The sequence below is a fragment of the Oratosquilla oratoria genome, chromosome 23, assembly GCF_046742065.1.
Source record: "Oratosquilla oratoria isolate Oo_2021 chromosome 23, ASM4674206v1, whole genome shotgun sequence".
Taxonomy (NCBI): domain Eukaryota; kingdom Metazoa; phylum Arthropoda; class Malacostraca; order Stomatopoda; family Squillidae; genus Oratosquilla; species Oratosquilla oratoria.
The window spans coordinates 39,576,711-39,596,731 of NC_134799.1; the positions used below are offsets into that span (position 1 = coordinate 39,576,711).

Here is a 20,021-nt window from a genome sequence, read left to right on the forward strand (position 1 = left end):
TCTACTGTTTCCAAATTTGCTGATGATACAAAACTGTGCGGAATGGCAAATGATCACTTGAACCAATTTGATATTCAAGAAGACTTAGATAAATTACAGCAATGGTCTGAAAGTGGCTAATGAAATTTAACACAAGTAAATGCAAGGTAATGCACATAGGTAAAAATAACAATAAGTACGATTACAAGTTATTTGGAAATTTATTAAGAAAAGTAAATAGTGAAAAGGATCTTGGCGTAATTATCAGTAACGATCTCAAATAATCCAATCAGTGTATTTCAGCCTCTGAAAAAGCAAATAAGATTCTAGGACTGATTGCTCGATCTTTTGATTTCAAAAGTCTATCACTCATTAATAAGCTATATAAATCATTAGTTTGTCTACATTTGGAATTTGCTGTTTCTGTATGGTCACTGAATCTCATTAAAGACTAAGGAAGATGCTGTAATGACTATCATTTATTTTATATTATTTGTTTATTTGTTTTGTTATTTGTTTGTTTATTATTATTTGCTTGAATCTCATTTATTATTAGTTATATGTCAATTTATTATTATTTACTATTTACCTGTTTGTTTATTATTTAACTATACCTATGCATTTATTTATTCTATTTATCATTTACATTATTATAGTTTTTATCTATTTATCATTATGATTTTTTTTTTGTGTGCATCCTACCTAGATATGGATCAAAAGGTCTCCTGTTGGCATGCTCCACCTTTGTAATCCTTTGTAATCCTTTGAATAAAAAATATTTTTAGTTTCCCAATGTTCGGAATGAAGTAGTCTGATATTTGAGTGACAGCCAGGATTTTGTGGGATTTGAATAAAAATAAAATAAATTTTTATTTTTGTAATGTTCAGAATAAAATAAAGTTTGATATTTGAACTATATTTTTCCACCATAATACTTTTTATATTTCAGGCTAGGAATTTTTTTCTTCTTTTTTCAAAAATTTCTTTGTAAATTATTGGATGCACCCCATGTGCTGGAGTGTATTATGTGCCCAAAAAATATGGTAATTATTCTTTCTGTGAAACAATTTAATCATACTCATAAATTGTATCTATGACCTCTCATTTCTGGGCCTGCTCTCACATCATATTCCAGTGCTGGTTCTAACCTAGTAAATTCCCTGAAGTTATCTTATATGTTTTCACTCCATTTCTTACTCTTCTACAACTTTTTCTCACCTAAATTTTCTTCAATTCTTTCAGACATTGCCTATTTGTTATTTACCTCTTTTTTTAGGTTCTGTGGGAAGCCCTTCCTTACTTAATTATTGTATATATTTATTGTATATGTATCTCCTTTATTGTATATGTAACACTTCTTTATTATACAGGAGTACATAATATCAACATATATTTATTGTAAATGTTTTGTATAAGTAAGCCTATGTAGTCATTACATTATATAAGTGCCCTATACATAATTATATAACCGATTATATATATGTCATTAGGCGTACGCTACAGGCGTATGCATCTATGCCAATTGTACACGTCATAGCATTAAGGTATTAAATATATGTTACCCTTAACCATTTTGCATGCATATTCTTCAGTATATGTAATTGTTCTCTTGTTTCTGTATATTCTTATGTATATACCTAGATATGTTTGTATATATTGTTTTGCCTAATCTTTTTCCCGCCTGACAACAATGTATCAGAAATAGGCCACGGGCGCGTCATGATACCCCAAGTATTCGCTTGTGACAGATCACTTCCTGCCATACTTGTGTGTAGACCTACGCAATAAACTCCTACCAAAAATACCACGTGTTTGGCACTTACCACAGTTCTCACTATTGGAAGTATCATGGATTTTCATCTTTTCATTTTCACATTTAACCTCCATTAGATCTTTTTTCAATTCCCTTAGCTCATTATATAGTTTGGAATGAATTTTCTTTAGTTCACATATCTCATTGTTAGCTTCAAAAAGGCCTTTCATTAAATTTGCAATCTCTTTCCTTAGTTCTATGCATTCTTTCTCCCACAGCTTTCTATTAATACTCATCTCCCTTTCCATGTCTAAGATTTGACTCAAATTTGTTTTTGTACTTACCAAAACCAGAAAAAATGTCTTCATTATACAGACGAAACATCATTGGTGTCTCAAGGCCTCTGTTTACATTTAGTTTCGGCATAGTGCCTCCAGAAGGCTTTGTGTTTGAGTTGCCATTCAGCTCAAAATCATTGTTTTTATTTTTTCGCATTTTCTCTCATTAGATCGATTTAACACTGCAGAGAAATCATTTTGGGTAACCACAAGTGCTTCCCCTCCCATTCAATACAAACTAAGCCTCTTATTTCCCTTGCATTATTGAGAATTTTGGCCTTTTTCAGCAGCCTTCGGAGCTCTAGTTGAGAGGTGCTGACAGCTTGGAACTGACTGTGCTGACAGCACTGTATGGGGCAGAAACATGGAAAATAAAAGAGGAGTTTGAATGTGTTTGAGACGAAATGCCTTAGAAGTATGGTAGGGGTTACTAGGCTGGATAGATTGAGAAATGAGGAGGTGAGAAGGAGAGTGGGGGTGGAAAGGGAGTTGGGAAATAGGGTTGATGAAAGAGTATTGGGATGGTTTGGACACATGGAAAGAATGAGTGAAGAAAAATTAGTAAAAGAGGTGTGGAAGGCAGAGGTGGAAGGAGTGAACATGAGGGGGTGACCAAGGACGAGATGGATGGATGAGGTAAAAGGGGCATTGGGAAAGAAGGGAATGCTTGTTGAGGAAGGAAGGGAGAAGACAGAAGATAGGGGTGAATGGGAAATGGTTGTGTATGGACGATTATGAGATGCATGGAAGGAGTATGTTTGAATGATATTTTTGATGCAGCCCGAAGGGATTTCTCCCCATCTTCTCTCTGCATGAGGGAACAGAAAAGGGGGGTCTCGCTGATTAAAGGAAGTGGCCTTGCTGTGGATGTGCTGTGTCTTGCTACACTGCCTCTAACCTAGTGCAGTGGGCAAGATGCAGGGATGATCCATCATCCAGGAGGAGCCAATATGAGAGGGAGGGAGGAGTGCTGAATGGGAGTGGAGTATGTGGGGATGGAATGAGTGGGAGTGGATTTTATGCCATTGTTTTTTGGCTACCTCCCTTGTAAGAGGGAAAAAGCCATTGGTATATGTATTATTCTTTCTTAAACAATTACCATTTCATATAATTGGTTATGGTATCAATTAAATAATACCATTACAAAATATATATTCAATTGCATATTAATTCAGGTACATATGTACACTCCAACATCAGTTACATATGAAAAAGGAAGAATAGAAACCATACCATATCACAGTGTAAAATGTACTGCAATATTAAAGAAAGTTGCACTCATGCTTTCAAGTTGCATTATAAGCAGCAATAGAGAGTAGATGAGGTACTTTCATAGGCACATGACTCTAGATACCAAGAATGGAAACCTTATTACATATACTTTATCAGTCTCATTATACATGCACATGAGACAATTGTGGCAATGTATAAGTTTAAGAATTACTTACCTTCCCCAACTCCTCCAACACCTCTGAGGTCCTACATAAGGACTGAAGTACCGAGTGCCACCCAAAGATATGAGAGTCAGTGAAGATCTGAAGAACCACAACATGCCAAAGTTAGAATAACATAAGCAGATTTTATAGACCACAACTTTGTTTCAACAAAAATTACTATAACAATAGAAGAACTACAGTTATCAGTTGTTCTTAATACTCATAATACTGGTCTACTGAATTGTTTGAACAAGTGTTCTTATTGATTTCTACAACTACCCACAAAAATCCATATAAATTACTGCTGAATACACTTTGGTGACAAAGAAGACTAGAGGTTAAGATAGGTCATACAGTGAATGAGGGAGAGAAGGGAGGTGTCCTGAGATAAGTATGGGGTAATGAAAGCAATGTGAGAAGGAATGAAAAGATTACTTAAAGTAAAATTTGTATCCACATTTATGTATAAGAATGAGACCTCGATGATAAATACATGAGAGAGAAGTTTGGTGGAAGCAATGGAAATAAGGAAAGGACAAGTATACAGATGGTAATGACAGAGAGCAGAACATGTCAACTTGAGGAATTAGAGTCAAGTTATAAGAATGGATGGAAGTAGATATCCTCAGAGATGAAAGTGAAAGCAATGTTTATATGAAGGGGAACTGTAAGCTGATGTATGAAAGAAGCCATAAGACAAAATAACCAGGTTGTCAAACAAGCAAACATATGTGTAACTAATAGTTGGTGAAGAATGAAAACTACAGGGATGAACTGGTAGCATTGCTGGAAAGTGAGGAAGTGCAAACTTCTCATAGTTTATGTGGGAAGGAGTGAAAGACAACTATGATACTAGTTAATGAGGTAAAGATTTTCCTCTCCAATGCATAGCCATCTTTTTGGGTAACAAAGAAAAAGAGAGTGAGAGAGATACAGAGACACAGACATAAGAAAGGAGACTACAAGAGACCATAAGACCTACACTAGGCAGTTCCATGTCCATTACCACCTGTCATCCCCATCCATAAATTGATCTAACCTTCTCTTAAAACAACTGATAGTTTCAGTGCTCACTAAATAGTTATTAAGTCTATTACATTCATTGACCACTCTACAGGTAAAGCAGTTTCCTTCTTAAATCTATATTTGTCCAAATTAATTCCATTACTGTGATTCCTGTCCTGTTTTTAAAAACATTATGGTGATTCCTGCCCTGTTGTCTTAATATGATGAACTTGTCTGCTTGTTAAAATCCTTGATCCACTTGAAAACCTCTATTAGACCACCACGCACTCTGCATCTTTCTAGGGAATGTACATTAAGAGTGCCTATGCTTGTCTTCATAAGGTAAATTTCTCAGCCCATGTATCATTTTAGTCATTCTCCTCTATACTGATTTTAGTGAATTTATATCCATTCTAAAGGATGGAGACCAAAACTGTACAGTACTGTACTACCTCTCATTAACAGACATTAATTAGTTGTGTTTGCGTTGTTTTCGCTGTGTTTTCGGTGATTTTGGTGCTGTTGTTTAGTGCTGTGCAATCCCTATGCCACCCAAAAACCACTCCAAATCAACGGATTATTCACATCAACGGACACTGTTACCCCCCTTTTAGTCCATTAATGAGAGGTAGTACTGTACTGCATAGTCAAGGATGGGTCTAACAAATGCCAGATAGAGTTTGATAACTATTTCTACACTTTTATTCATGATCGTCCTAGCAATGAAACCTAATGCTATGTTAGTTGAGAGAGAAAAATTATGGAAATTATCAGAGATGCTATTGAACATCATTTAGAAAGTAACTGTTTAATAAATGGTAGCTGGCATGGATTCAGATGGAAATGTTCTTGTGCAACTAACCTACTTGAATTCTACAACGCAGTCATCTCAAATTATGAGAAAAGAAACAATACAGATTTAATGTGTCTGGACTTTGCAAAAGCTTTTGCTACTGTCCCGCAAAAAAGAATAATTGCTAAATTAGCTTCATATGGAACAAGTGGTAGCCTATTGATCTCGACTAGTAATTGGGTAAATGATTGTAAACCGGAAGTTGTTCTAAATGGCAAAATTTCTAGATGGAAAAATGTTATGAGTGGAGTTCCTCAGGATTCCATTATTGGGCCACTTCTATTCATAGTATATATAAATTATATAGACCACGGACTGAAATCTATTGTCTCAAAATTTGCTGATGATTCAAAACTATACAGAATGGCAAATCATCACTTAAACCAATTAGATATTCTAGAAGATTTGGATAAAGTACAGCAAATGTCTGAAAAGCGGCTAATGAAATTTCACACAAGTAAATATAAGGTCATGTACATAAGTAAGAATGACAATGGGTATGATTACAATCTATTTGGAAATTCATTAACAAAAGTGGATAGTGCAAAGGATCTCAGCATAATTATCAGTAATGATCTCAAATCATCTAAGCAATGTAACCTAATAGCCTTTGTACCTTCTTACTTCAATACACTGTTTTGAGGAACTGAGGTTGCTGCTAATTGAGACACCCAAATCTTTTTTAACTTCTGTACTTGCTATATCATGACCCAGAAGAGAATAGTCTGCCCTCTGATTTGCATGCCTGATACATATTATCTTGCCCTTATCCAGATTAAATGGCATCAGCCATTTCTCAGACCACTCTCCCTCTTTCTCCAAGTCTGACCTAAGAATTTCTACAGCTTCATGTGTTGGAGCATTTGCTCCCAACTTAATGTCATCTACAAACTTAGCTATGCAACTCACAATTATAACATCAATAACACTGATATGAATGATGAAGAGAAATGAACCTAATACCCCACTGGTAACAGAAAACCAGCTAGATGATGCACCATTAATAACTACATGCTGTCTTCTTTCAACCAGGCTTCAATCCAATTTAACAGTGCTCCAATAATACCTATGGCTCAAACTTTTGACATTAACCTCTTATGAGGTACCTCATCAAAGGCTTTCTGGAAGTCTAGATAAAGTATGTCAATTGCTCTGTTCCTGTCATATTCTTGAAGCATGACATAAAAGAAATCTATTAGGTTGGTTAAGCATGATCTGTGATGCCAAAAACCATGACCATGATGCAAGTCTAATAACAGGTTGTTTCCCTCCCGAAACTCAACTATTCTATCCACAATGACACCTTCCAATATCTTCCCTACTATGGAAGTAAGGCTGATAAGTCAGGAATTTGCCTCCTGCCAGCCCTTCGGCACTTCTGTCTGTAGAGACTTATTGAAAGTCTCCACTAGGTGGAGAGCCACCTGCTCATGGACCTGCCGCAGTAGCTTTGGCAGGAATCCATCTGGACCAGGAGACTTGTTTGCACTAAGATTATCTAGTCTAGCTAAGACTTTGATGTTCATACACTGAATATTCTCCATGCACTCTCCCTTGTGTACCTGGATTGGTTCAAAGATTGCCTCCTCTACTTCCTCAGTGAATACGGAAAGGAAGTGTTCTGAAGTGTTCCACCTTAATCATGCAAAGGACCAACTTGGTTTCTAACTGGTTTTCTGCTGTTAACATAGCTAAAGAAATCCTTGGGGTTAGCCTTGCAAGATGCAGCCACCCTCTGCTTTTCACTACATTTTGTTGCTTCTATCATTCTTTTAACTTGCTGGCACAAGCACATGTATTCTTGATGGGTAAAATTACTATGATTTGCCTTATAGCAGAAATAAGAAGTTTTCCTATCATGTGCCTGTTGTGCCATAAAGCGATCACAGAATAAGTCCCAAGATTCCTGAACATTGACACCTACATCAATTACCAATGCACCAACTCCTCTCAGTCCACCAAGATCAGATCTTTTCAGATCAGGAATGGTGCATCTGTGGTTCTTTTCCTCAAGTTCAGGCATGCATAATTTAAATCTAATGACATTGTGATCACTTCCACCTAGGGCCTAATCCACAGACACATTGTGCACTTGGTTATCCTTAGTGGTGAACATTGGGTAAGAAAAGTTTCATCTGGAAAGTGAAGATGCCTCATACTTTCATTGTCCCTGTTCTGTCTTCCAGTTTACATGACAGTTGAAATCCCCTAAGATGAGGGAAGAGGGAGAGATAGAAACAGAGATAGAGACAGGGAGATAGTGTTTGAAAGATATAGAAAGCGGCAAAATGAAAATTTGAAAGAAATCTCACTCATCTTTTCAATATTACAAAATAGAGTGGAAACTGGCTTTGCAGTGAAGACAAAGAACTTTACAGAAAACAAATAGAATCAGGAGGCTGAGTAAGACACAAATGAGAAAATGGCTCCTGTGTCAACAATCCACCATTCGAAACAGCCAAGTAATTCATCAGAACCATCAACAACTCTTAAGTGCAAAAGTTGAGTAGTAGTACATACATACATATACCAAAGGATTTTCCCCCCTTACAAGAGAGGTAGCCAAAAAGAAAAGGCACAAAAACCATTCCCACCCATTCCATTCCCAACACACTCCACTCCCTTCCACCCTCTACCCTCCTTATCTTGGCACCTCCTGGATGACGGGTCATCCCTGCATCTTGTCCACTGCCCTGGGTCAGAGGCAGTGTCGCAAGACACAGCACATCCACAACAAGGCCACTTCATTAAATAGGCGACCCCCCCCCTCTGTCCCCTTATGCAGAAAAGGAGAAGACGGGGAGAAATCCCTTTGGGCCGCGTCAAACTTTTCTCACAATACTACCTCACCTCCCCATCCCCCCACCTCATGCATCACATCATCATCCATATGCAACCATTCTCTATTCACCCCTGTCTTCTGTCCTCTCCTGTCCTTCCTCAACTGACACCCACCTCTTCCCCAAGGCCCCTTTTAGCCCATCCATCCATCTCATCCTAGGTCACCCCCTCATGTTCACTCCCTCCACATCTGCCTTCCATACCTCTTTCTTCACTCATTCTTTCCAAGTGTCCAAACCATCCCAATACTCTTTCATCCACTCTCATCATCTCCCAACTCCCTTACCACCCCTGTTTTCCTCCTCACCTCCTCATTTCTCACTCTATCCAGCCTGGTAACCCACATCATACTTCTTAGACACCTCATCTCAAACACATTCAGACTCCTCTCTTCCTCTCTTATGTTCCATGTTTCTGCCCCATACAGTGGTGTTGGCACAATCATTCCTTCACTGTATTGAGCAGCAATCAAAGAAGGACGTCCCAAAATATGCTCCAAACCGCTATTTAGCAAGTTGACAAACGATTTCTGAACCAACCAACAGCTGCCTGGTTGTTTACATATGGGAAGGGAGTGTCGCTGTTAATGTGACTGAAATGTAGTCTTTTGTATCTTAGTTCAATTATTATATTCACACGATCAGTGACGACAATGGATGAAACAAAGAATTCAGTGATAAGGAAACTGCAAAGCGATGTTTTGACGTAAGTACAATAGTCCCCAATTGGTGTAATCAAAAAAAGAATGTGTCTGAATGAGACCCCAAAAACATACCAAAGGTTGGATAGAGGTGTCTTCTCAGGGTTTAATAGAGAACATAGTAATATATATAGAGGACTAGACATGGATAGAGAACCCAGGTTTAAAAATATTATAAGAAATAGAGAAATAAATGAATTGTTAGATGAAATAATTGAACTGAAAAGTGAATGCAAAAGTATATATAAGGAAGTAGCTATATTAAGAAAAGCCAATGAAGAAAATAATAGGGAAATAGATGAATTGAAAATGGAACTGAATAGGATAAAGGGAGAAAATATAAGACTGAAAAATGAAGATATGAATAGGAATGAGGCATTAAAGAAAGAGATGAAGGATCAAATACAGGCAGTGACTGAGAAAGTGGAAGAAAAGATTAAAGAAAATTACTTTCAAGAAATAAAGAAACAGTGGAAGGTGGAACAGGAAAGTAAAAAATTATCTTTTAAGGAAATAGTGGAACAACAAGTTAAGGAGAATGCGAAGGAAACGGTAATCCAAGTGATTAAAGAAAAAGGCAATTTGGTTAGGGGTACAGTGGACAAAAAAAAAGATGCATTGTGATCTATGGTATTAAAGAAAAGCATGATGTTCCTGGGTATCAAAGAGAAAGAGAAGACAAAGAGAAGACAAAGAGACCGCAAAAGAGATTCTGAAGGAAAATCAAGAGGAGAATCAGACCCTGGATAAAGAAATTAAGGAAACATATAGGATGGGTAGATACTCAAAAGAAAAACAATATAGGCCACTAAAAGTCAAACTTAGGTCACAAATGATAGCAGAGGAAGTACTATCCAGAACAGCAAAACTAGCAAATTGTGAAAATCACAAAAACATATGGATAAAGAAATGAGTGAAGAAGAAAAATAAAAATAGAAATAAAAGGAGCTTGGAAATGAAGCGAAGGAAAAAAATGAAAAAAGAACAGGGAATGAAAAGAATTATTATTTTTTTTTAAAGTGGACCTGAGGCTGAGAAAATGGTATATCACGGAAAAGGAAACAAAGCAGACTGAAAAAAGAAAAGGGAATGAAAAGAATGATTTTTTTTTTTTTTTAAGTGGACCTGAGGCTGAGAAAATGGTATATCACGGAAAAGGAAACAAAGCAGACAGAAAAAGACAAGAAAGAAAAAAATTAAAATTAGCCTATACCAACATAGATGGAATTATCTCAGGACTAAATGAACTAAATGATTACCTGGCATCAGAAAAGCTGGACATAATGGAATTAGTAGAAACTAAACTTAAAGGGAATCTACCACCTATAACTGTGGGACAAGGTCTATACAACTGTTGGATGAAGAATAGAAAGGAAAAACAAGAAAGACTTAATTGTGACAAAGTTAACAGAAGGAAAAATCAATGTAGAGTCAATAATCATAAAAATAGGAAACAACCACATGAAAAGTAAAAAATTTGTAGTAGTGTATGTGCCCCCTAAAACACAGGCCTGGACAGAACACGACCATTCCAAATTGCTAGAAGATACTAAACATGAACTGATATACTGAAAGAGGAAATACAGTAATCATGGGTGATTTTAACTCAAAAGAAATATGTTGGAAAGAAATGACAGTTAAGAGTGGAGAGGACATATGGGGCAGCATGCTACTCGATATGACCATTGAATACAAAATGACTCAATGGATAAAGGAAAATACCAGATACAGAAACAATGAGGAACCTTCGAGACTGGATTTAATACTTACATTAGAACCTGAAATTGTAGACAGAATAGATTACAAAACACAAATAGGAAAGAGTGACCATGTACTAATAAAATTTGAACTAAAAAAGCAAATAGACCTAAGAAGAAATGAGAAACATAGAATAAGAAGACCAATGAACAAAACGAATTTTGAGAAACTTAAAAAAAAAAAAAAATCGTAATGCAAACTAGGAAAAAATCCTAAATGAAGAAACAAGGATGGAAGAGAAATGGAATATACCAAAAGAAATTTATAATGAGGGTGTGACCAAATATGTTCCACAAGAAAAGCAATAAAGAACATACATAAAGAACTGGTATAACAAAAAATGTAGTGAAGCCAAGGATAAAAGAGACGAAGCCTGGAAAAAAAGAAAAAAAAAAGAGGAAATGGCAAATATACATCAAACTAAGAAACAATTATGTAAAAACACCCAGTGAAGTAAAGAGAAATTATGAAGAGGCAATAAAAGAAAAATGCAAGGAACAACCAAAACTATTTTATAGATATGTGAACGGTAAACTAAAAAACAAACAAGAAATAGAAAAGTTGTGCCAAGTCATGAATACACAGAAGAACAAGAAATGGCAGAAGTTATGAGCAACCACTTCAAATCGGTTTTCACATTTGAGAACACACCTAACTGTGAGGGAATAGAGAGACAGAAATCCCCCCCAATGAAGGAAATAATTGTAACAAAGAAGGAAATCAGCGACCAAATAAAAAGCCTTGATGCCAGAAAATCGCATGGTCCAGATGGAATTGCAAATTGGATACTGAAGGAATGTGTAGAGCAATTAACAGATAAAATACACACTATAATCAAATGCTTGCTCAAAGAAGTTAAGGTACCACAAGACTGGAAAAATGCAAACATAGTATAGTGAGTCCTTGTTATACAGTACATATGCGTTCCTGAAAACCTTACGGCAAATTTAAATTACCGTATACCGAACCCAAGTTTCGACTTATGGGAGACATACCTTCTCCCTCCTCTTTCCTCTTCAAAATATCTAATTTTACCTCCAAAACAGATACCGTATCTGTGAATTTTTCTTATCATTAATAGAATTAAGGGTAGTAATTACCAAACACCGTAACTGTAAATTTACTGAATAAAGAATTACCATGGAGGACTCACTGTACCAATATATAAAGGAGGAAAAATGGAAAATCCAACTAACAATAGACCGGTCTCTCTATCAAGCACAGTAGCTAAAATTATGTGAAAAAGTGATCAAACGTAGATAGGTTAAACACCTGGAAGAAAAATCTATACTAAACCCAAACCAATTTGGATTTAGACAAGGAAGATTATGTACAACAAACCTAATCTGCTTCTACTCGAGACTAATAGATATAATAGATGAGAGGATGGATGGGCACTGTGCCTATCTAGACCAACAAAAGGCATTTGACAAAGAACCACACAAGAAATTAAAAAGAAAATTAGAATCAATAGGTAGCATCGCAGGTAAATTATTAAATGGATGGAAGATTTCCTGACTGGGAGAAAAATGAGAATAGTAATTACAGACAAATACTCAAAATGGGAAAAAATGAAAAGTTGTGTTCCACAAGGGTCAGTGCTGGCTCCAATCATGTTTGCCATATACATAAACAACATGGATGAAGGAGTTGAATGTTATATGAATTTCTTCGCAAAAATATTAAAGAAAGTAAGAACAGAAGAGGACTGTGATTCATTACAATCACACCTGGACAAAATCTGGAATATAATGAGAAATAGAGATATCAATGACATTAAAGAGAAGCATGATGTTCCTAGATATCAGAGGGAAAAGGAGAAAGAGACTGCTAAGGAAATTCTAAAAGAATTACAAGCGGAAGGACAGGGGTTAGATAGGGAAATCGAGGAGACTTATAGAATGGGTAGATACTCTAAAGAAAAACAATACAGGCCACTGAAAGTAAAGCTTAGATCACAAACAATTGCAGAGGAAGTACTATCCAGAACAACAAAATTAGCAAATAGTGAACAATACAAAAATATATGGATAAAAAAAAATGAGTGAAGAAGAAAAAGAAAAAGAACTTAGAAGTAAAGCAAGTGAAAAAAACAACAACAACTGAAACTGAAAAGAATTATTTTTTTTGGAAGGTGGTGGACCTGAGGCTGAGAAAATGGTATATAAGGAAAAAGGAAACATAGGGAACTGAAAAAGATGAGGAGAAAGGAAATTAGAAATAGCTTATACCAATATAGATGGAATAACTTCAGGAATGAATGAATTAAATTATTACCTGGCCTTAGAAAAACCAGACATAATGGGAATAGTGGAAACTAAATTAAAGTGTACTCTACCACCCAACACTGGGACAAGGTTAATACAATTTTTGGACGAAGAATAGAAAAGATAAACAGGGTGGCAGAGTATTAATTTTGACTAATAAAGATTTAAAAGTAACAAAAATAACTGAAGGAGAAAATAATGTAGAATCAATTACAATACAATTTGTAGTGGTGTATGTGCCCTCCAAAACAAACTCCTGGACAGAAAGTGATCATTCCAAAATATTAGAAGATACAAAATACGAATTAACTAATATACTGAAGGACAGAGGAAATATAGTAATTATATGTGACTTTAATTCAAAAGAAATATGTTGGGAGGAAATGACAGTGAAGGGTGGAGAGGAACTCTGGGGCAATGTCCTGCTCGACATGACCATCGAATACACAATGACTTAGTGGATAAGGGAAAATACCAGATACAGAGGTAGTGAAGAACCATCAAGGCTGGATTTAATACTTATGACAGAGCCTAAAATTGTCAACAAAATTGATTACAAAACTCCAATGGGAAAGAGTGACTATGTACTAATAGAATTTGAGTTGAAAAAGCAAATGGATCAAAGCAGAAATGAAAAACATAGAATAGGAAGACCAATGTACAACAAAAGAAATTTTGAGAAACTCAAAAAATTCTTTTGCAACGTGAACTGGGAAAAATTCCTAAATCAAGAAATAGGGATGGAAAAATGGAATATACTAAAAGAAATTTATGAGGGAGTGAATAAATAGGTACCTCAACAAAAAAAGGAAAGAACATACATAAAAAGCTGTTACAACAAAAATCATAGTGAGGCTAAGGATAAAAGAGACAAAGCTTGGAAGAAATGGAAAAAAGACAAGAAAACAAGCAAATGGCTAATGTACATCAAAATAAGAAATGATTATGTAAAAATACGCAGAGATGAAAAGAGAAACTATGAAAAAAATAATAGAAAAATGCAAGGAAGAACCCAAACTATTTTACAGGTATGTAAATGGCAAACTGAAGAATAAACAAGAAATAGAAAAACTGCGCCAGGATAAATACGAATATACAGAAGAACTGGAAATGGCTGAAATTATGAACAACCACTTCAAATCAGTATTCACAATAGAAAACTCACCTAACTGTGAGGAAATAGAGATATCCCCCTTAATGAAAGAAATAATTGTAACACAGAAGGAAACCAGTGACCAAATCAAAACCTTTGATGTCAGAAAATCACATGGTTCAGACGGAATTGCAAATTGGATACTGAAAGAATGCATGGAGGAATTAACAGATAAAATATACAATATAATTGAATTCTCACTTCAAGAAGGCAAGGTGCCACAGGACTGGAAGAATGCAAACATTGTACCAATTTATAAGGGAGGAAACAAAGAAGATCCATCAAATTATAGATCGGTCTCCCTGACAAGCACAGTAGCAAAAATTTGTGAAAAGGTCATCAAAAATATATGGGTTAACATTTGGAAGAAAAAACTATACTGAATCCAAATCAATTTGGATTCAGACAAGGAAGATCTTGTACAACAAACTTGATCTGCTTCTACTCGAGATTAATAGATATAATACAAGAGAAAGATGGTTGGGCAGACTGTGCTTTTCTGGACCTACAAGAAGGACAGGGGGAAATAGAAGAAAGGGTAGTGAATGGTGGGATGAGGAAACAAAGAAGGTTGTAGAAGAGAAGAAGCGAGCATTCACAGATTGGTTACAAAAGAGGACGGGGGGGTCATATGAGATTTACAAAGAAAAGAAAAGAGAAGTAAAGCAAAAGGTAAAGGAGGCAAAGAGGAGAGCAGATGTGAAATGGGGTAGGAGTATGACAGAAAATTTTGAAAGTAATAAAAAGATGTTTTGGAAAGAAATTAAGAGAGGAAGAGGAGGCGAATTAAGTAGAGAAGAAAAGGTAAAAGGTACAGATGGAGAGATGATAATTGAAGAGATGGCAGTAAGGGGAAGATGGGCAGAATATTTTAGGGAGTTGCTAAATGTGAAGGAGGATAGGGAAGGAAAGATAGCTGCAGTGGGAAATGCGAAGAAAATGAGTGATGAGTGAGGAGAATGGAGGAGAAATAAGGAAGGATGAGGTGAAGGCAGTTGTAAAGATGATGAAAGCAGGTAAGGCACCTGGTCTGGATGGATGCCATGCAGAATGTCTGAAAAAGGGAGGTTCAGTGATGGTGGACTGGTTGGTGAGGTTATTTAATGTTTGCTGGAGAGAAGGTGGAGTACCGGAGGACTGGAGAAGTGCCTGTATAGTTCCTCTTTACAAGGGAAAAGGGGACAAGTGTGAATGTAGTAGTTTCAGAGGGATTAGCTTGTTAAGTGTAGTAGGGAAGGCTTATGGGAGGATCTTAATTGAGAGGATTAGGAGAGGAACAGAAGGAGTAATTGGTGAGGAACAGTGTGGATTTAGGACAGGTAGAGGTTGTGTAGATCAGATCTTTGTGGTAAGACAGATATGTGAGAAAGCTATAGGAAAGGGGAAGGATGTTTTTTGGGCTTTTATGGATCTGGAAAAGGCTTATGATAGGGTAGACAGAAAGGCACTGTGGGAGGTTATGCAGATTTATGGGATAGGAGGAAAGCTTCTGGGAGCTGTCAAGAGTTTTTATGAGAGTAGTAGAGCTTGTGTTAGGATTAGAAATGGAGAGAGTGAGTGGTTTGAAGTAAAGGTGGGACTTTGTCAAGGATGCGTTATGTCGCCCTGGCTGTTCAACTTATACATGGATGGGGTGGTGCGAGAGGTAAATGCTAGGGTAGTGGGTCAGGGATTGGAGATGGTTAAAGAAAATGGAGAAAAGTGGATGGTGAGCCAGCTGTTGTTTGCGGACGACACTGCGCTTGTGGCAGGGTCAGAGGAGGGATTGAGGAAGCTGGTGGCAGAGTTTGGGAGAGTATGTGATAGAAGAAAGCTAAAGATAAATGTTGGTAAAAGTAAGGTGATGAGATGTACAAGGGGTGAAAGTGGCAGTAGACTGGAAGTGAACATTAAGGGAGAGCGACTGGAGGAAGTGGATAGTTTTAGATACTTGGGTGCAAGTGTAGCAGGAAAAGGTGGAGTGAAGGTGGAGGTAGAATGTAGATTGAGAGAAGCGAGTAAATGCCTTGGTGGATTAAAGAGTGTAATGAGGAATAGACATTTGGGAATGGATGCGAAGAGGAGACTGTATGAAGGAGTGATTGTGCCAACAGCACTGTATGGGGCAGAAACGTGGAACATAAGAGAAGAAGAGAGAAGGAGTTTGAATGTGTTTGAAATGAGGTGTCTGAGAAGTATGGTGGGGGTTACTAGGCTGGATAGAGTGAGAAATGAGGAGGTGAGGAGGAGAACAGGGGTGAAAAAGGATTTGGGAGATAGGGTTGATGAAAGAATATTAGGATGGTTTGGACACATGGAAAGAATGAGTGAAGAAAGACTAGTAAAAGAGGTATGGAAGGCAGATATGGAGGGAGTGAACATGAGGGGACGTCCTAGGATGAGGTGGATGGATGGGGTGAAGGGGGCTTTGGGGAAGAGGGGAATGTCTGTTGAGGAAGGAAGGGAGAGGACGGAAGACAGAGGTGAGTGGAGAATGGTTGTATATGGATGATGTTGGGATTGCATGAGGAGGAATGGGTGGGGGGTGGGGGGGGATGTGAGTAAATTTTGACGCAGCCCGAAGGGATTTCTCCCCGTCCTCTCCTTGTATGCAAGGGGGGACGGAGAGGGGGGGTCGCTGATTAAATGAAGCGGCCTTGCTGTGGATGTGCTGTGTCTTGCGACACTGCTTCTGACCCAGGGCGGTGGGCAGGGTGCAGGGATGACCCGTCATCCAGGAGGTGCTCAGATGAGAGGGAGGGTGGGAGGGGTGTGGAGTGTATGTAGGGATGAAATGGGTGGGAGTGTTTTTATGCCTTTCCCTTTTTGGCTACCTCCCTTGTAAGGGGGAAAAAGCCTTGGTATATGTATGTATATGTATGTACAAAGGGCATTTGATAAGGTACCACACAAGAAACTAATAAAGAAAATAGAGTCAATAGGTGGCATCAGAGGAAAATTATTGGAATGGATGAAAGACTTCCTGACTGGGAGGAAAATGAGAGTAGTAATTAGAGATAAATTCTCAAATTGGGAAGAAATGATAAGTGGTGTCCCGCAGGGATCAGTACTGGCCCCGATCATGTTTGCCATATACATAAATGACATAGATGAAGGAGTAGAGTGTTATATGAATTTCTTTGCAGACAACGCAAAAATACTAAAGAAAGTAAAAACGGAGGAGGATTGCAACTCATTACAACAAGACTTGGACAAGATCTGGAAATGGACTCAAAAGTGGGAAGTGAAATTCAATATCAAGAAATGTAGTATAATGGAATTTGGAAAAAGTAAAAACAGAATATCGAGAGATTATAAAATTGGTGAAGAAGAGGTCAAAAAAGTAAACTTGGAAAAAGACCTTGGAGTGATGACCAGCAAGATATGACACCAGACAAACATATAAATAAAATAGTTGGAGAAACCTAAAATTTATTGAGGTCAATAAAAGTGGCATTTGTGTATTTGGATGAGGAAATGATAAAAAAAAATTAACTACACTAAGACCAAAAATCAAGTACGCAGCAACACTATGTACACCCAGTACTAAAAAGAATATAAAAAAAAATAGAAAGAACACAAAGAGCAACAGCAAAACTGGCACCAACTGAGAATCACCAACTCTGGAACAAAGAAAGGAAAGAGGAGACCTACTATCTATAGAATTATGAAAGGAATGGAAATCTTAGATAAGAATGATTTATTGAAATGGGACAATGGAAAAACAAGAGGACACGAAAAGAAACTCAAAAAAGATAATTACAGAAGAGATCTGAAAAAAAAAAAAAAAAAGCTTCCCACACAGAGTAATAGATACCTGGAACAAATTAGACAAAGAAACACTGTATGCAAACACTATTCAAGATTTTAAGAAAAAACTTGATGCTGAAAAATACAAAGACAGGTCACCACGAGCATAGCTCCCTTCCCATATAATACAACTAGGTAGATACATGGAGGGAAAATGGCCTCATGTGAAATGACGGAACCTGCCCTCCCTTCATAGTGCCTGGTAGAATTCATGGGCAATCTTTGGATTGATTGCCATTTTCTCCTTCTGAAATGGAGAGTTCAGATGAAAACTACTTGTGACTTCATCACAGCTACATGGGCGAAGGCATGGTTCTCAAATTAACACTATTTAGAAGACACTTACAATGAGCTGCATGCAGCCATCTCTAAATTGAAGTATCCTAAGGCTTTAAAATGTTTTTCCACCTACTGGATAAAGGATAAAGGTTGTTTAGTGTTTGTTTGGGAGAGGGTGGAGTGCTGGAGGACTGGAGGAATGCCTGTGTAGTTCTGCTTTACAGGGGGGGGGGAAGACGGGTGTGAGTGTGGTGGTTTCAGAGAGATCAGCTTGTTGAGTGTAGTTGGGAAGTCTTATTGGAGGGTCTTGATTGGGGGGATTGGGAGAGGAGCAGAGGGAGTGATTGGTGGGGGTCGGTGTGGGTTTGGGATGGGTGGGGGTTGTGTAGATCAGATTTTTGTGGTGAGGCAGATATGTGAGAGGGCTATAGGAGGGGGTGGGGATATTTTTTGGGTTTTTATGGATCTGGACAGGAGGGCACTGTGGGAGGTGCTGCAGATGTATAGGATGGGGGGAGGGCTGTTGGGAGCAATTGAGAATTTTTGCGAGTGTAGTAGAGCTTGTGTTAGGATTAGAAATGAAGAGAGTGAATGGTTTGAGGTAAAGGTGGGACTTCGTCGGGATGTGTTGTGTCGCCCTGGCTGTTCAATCTTTACATGGATGGGGGTGGTGCGAGAGGTGAATGCGGGGGGTAGTGGGTTGGGGGTTGGAGATGTTTGGGGAAAGTGGAGAAAGGTGGGAGGTGGGCCAGTTGTTGTTTGCTGACGACACTACCCTTGTAGCAGGATTGCTGACGACACTGCCCTTGTAGCAGGATCGGAGGAGGGATTGAGGAGGTTAGTGACAGGGTTTGAGAGGGTGTGTGAGTGTGGGGGCTGAAGATGGATGTGGGCGGGGGTGGGGTGATGAGATGTGCAAGGGGAGAGAGTGACAGTGGGCTGGAGGTGAGTGTTAAGGGTGAGAGACTGGAGGAAGTGAATAGTTTTAGATGCTTGGGTGCAAATGTGGCAGGAGAGGGAGGAGTGGGGGTGGGGGTGGAGTGTGGATTGGGAGAGGCGAGAGGGTGCCTTGGTGGATTGGAAAGTGTGGTGAGGGGTAGATGTCTGGGAATGGATGCTGGGAGGCGGTTGTATGAAGGAGTGATTGTGCCAACAGCACTGTGCGGGGCAGAAACATGGAACATGAGAGAGGAAGAGAGAAGGAGTTTGAATGTGTTTGAGATGAAATGTCTGAGAAGTATGATAGGGGTTACTAGGCTAGATAGAGTGAGAAATGAGGAGGTGAGGAGGAGAACAGGGGTGGAAAGGGAACTGGGAGATAGGGTTGATGAAAGAGTATTAGGATGGTTTGGACACATGGAAAGAATGAGTGAAGAAAGATTAATAAAAGAGATGTGGAAGGCAGAGGTGGATGGAGTGAATATGAGGGGGCAATCTAGGATGAGATGGATAGATGGGGTAAAAGGGGCATTACAAAAGAGAGGAATGTCTGTGGAGGAAGGACGGGAGAGGACAGAAGATAGGGGTGAATGGAGAGGGGTTGTGTATAGATGATGCTGTGATGCATGAGGGGGAGTGGGTGGGGGATGGGAAGTGAGGAAGTATGTATGAGAAAAAATTTGATGCAGCCCGAAGGGATTTCTCCCCATCTTCTCTTTTTCTGCATGAGGGGACAGAGAAGGGGGGTTGCCAATTTAATGAAGCAGCCTTGCTGTGGATGTGCTGTGTCTTGCGACACTGCTTCTGACCCAGGGCAGTGGACAAGATACAGGGTTGACCTGTCATCCAGGAGATGCCAAGATAGGAGGGAGGGAAGAGGGTGGAGGGGAGTGGAGTATGATAGGGATGGAATGAGTGGGAGTGGTTTTTA

The 20,021-nt window shown here is 38.2% G+C and overlaps 1 protein-coding gene across 4 annotated transcripts in view; it reads right to left on the minus strand.

The window, feature by feature from the left end:
* The window catches only part of LOC143038084 (oxysterol-binding protein-related protein 1-like), a 511,761-nt gene that overhangs the window by 358,216 nt on the left and 133,524 nt on the right, over positions 1-20,021 (minus strand). For all 4 annotated transcript variants that reach the window (XM_076207017.1, XM_076207015.1, XM_076207016.1 and 1 more), the window contains one exon: positions 3,519-3,605. In XM_076207017.1, coding sequence (XP_076063132.1) covers positions 3,519-3,605 — 87 coding nt within the window. The remainder of the gene's footprint in view (positions 1-3,518; positions 3,606-20,021) is intronic.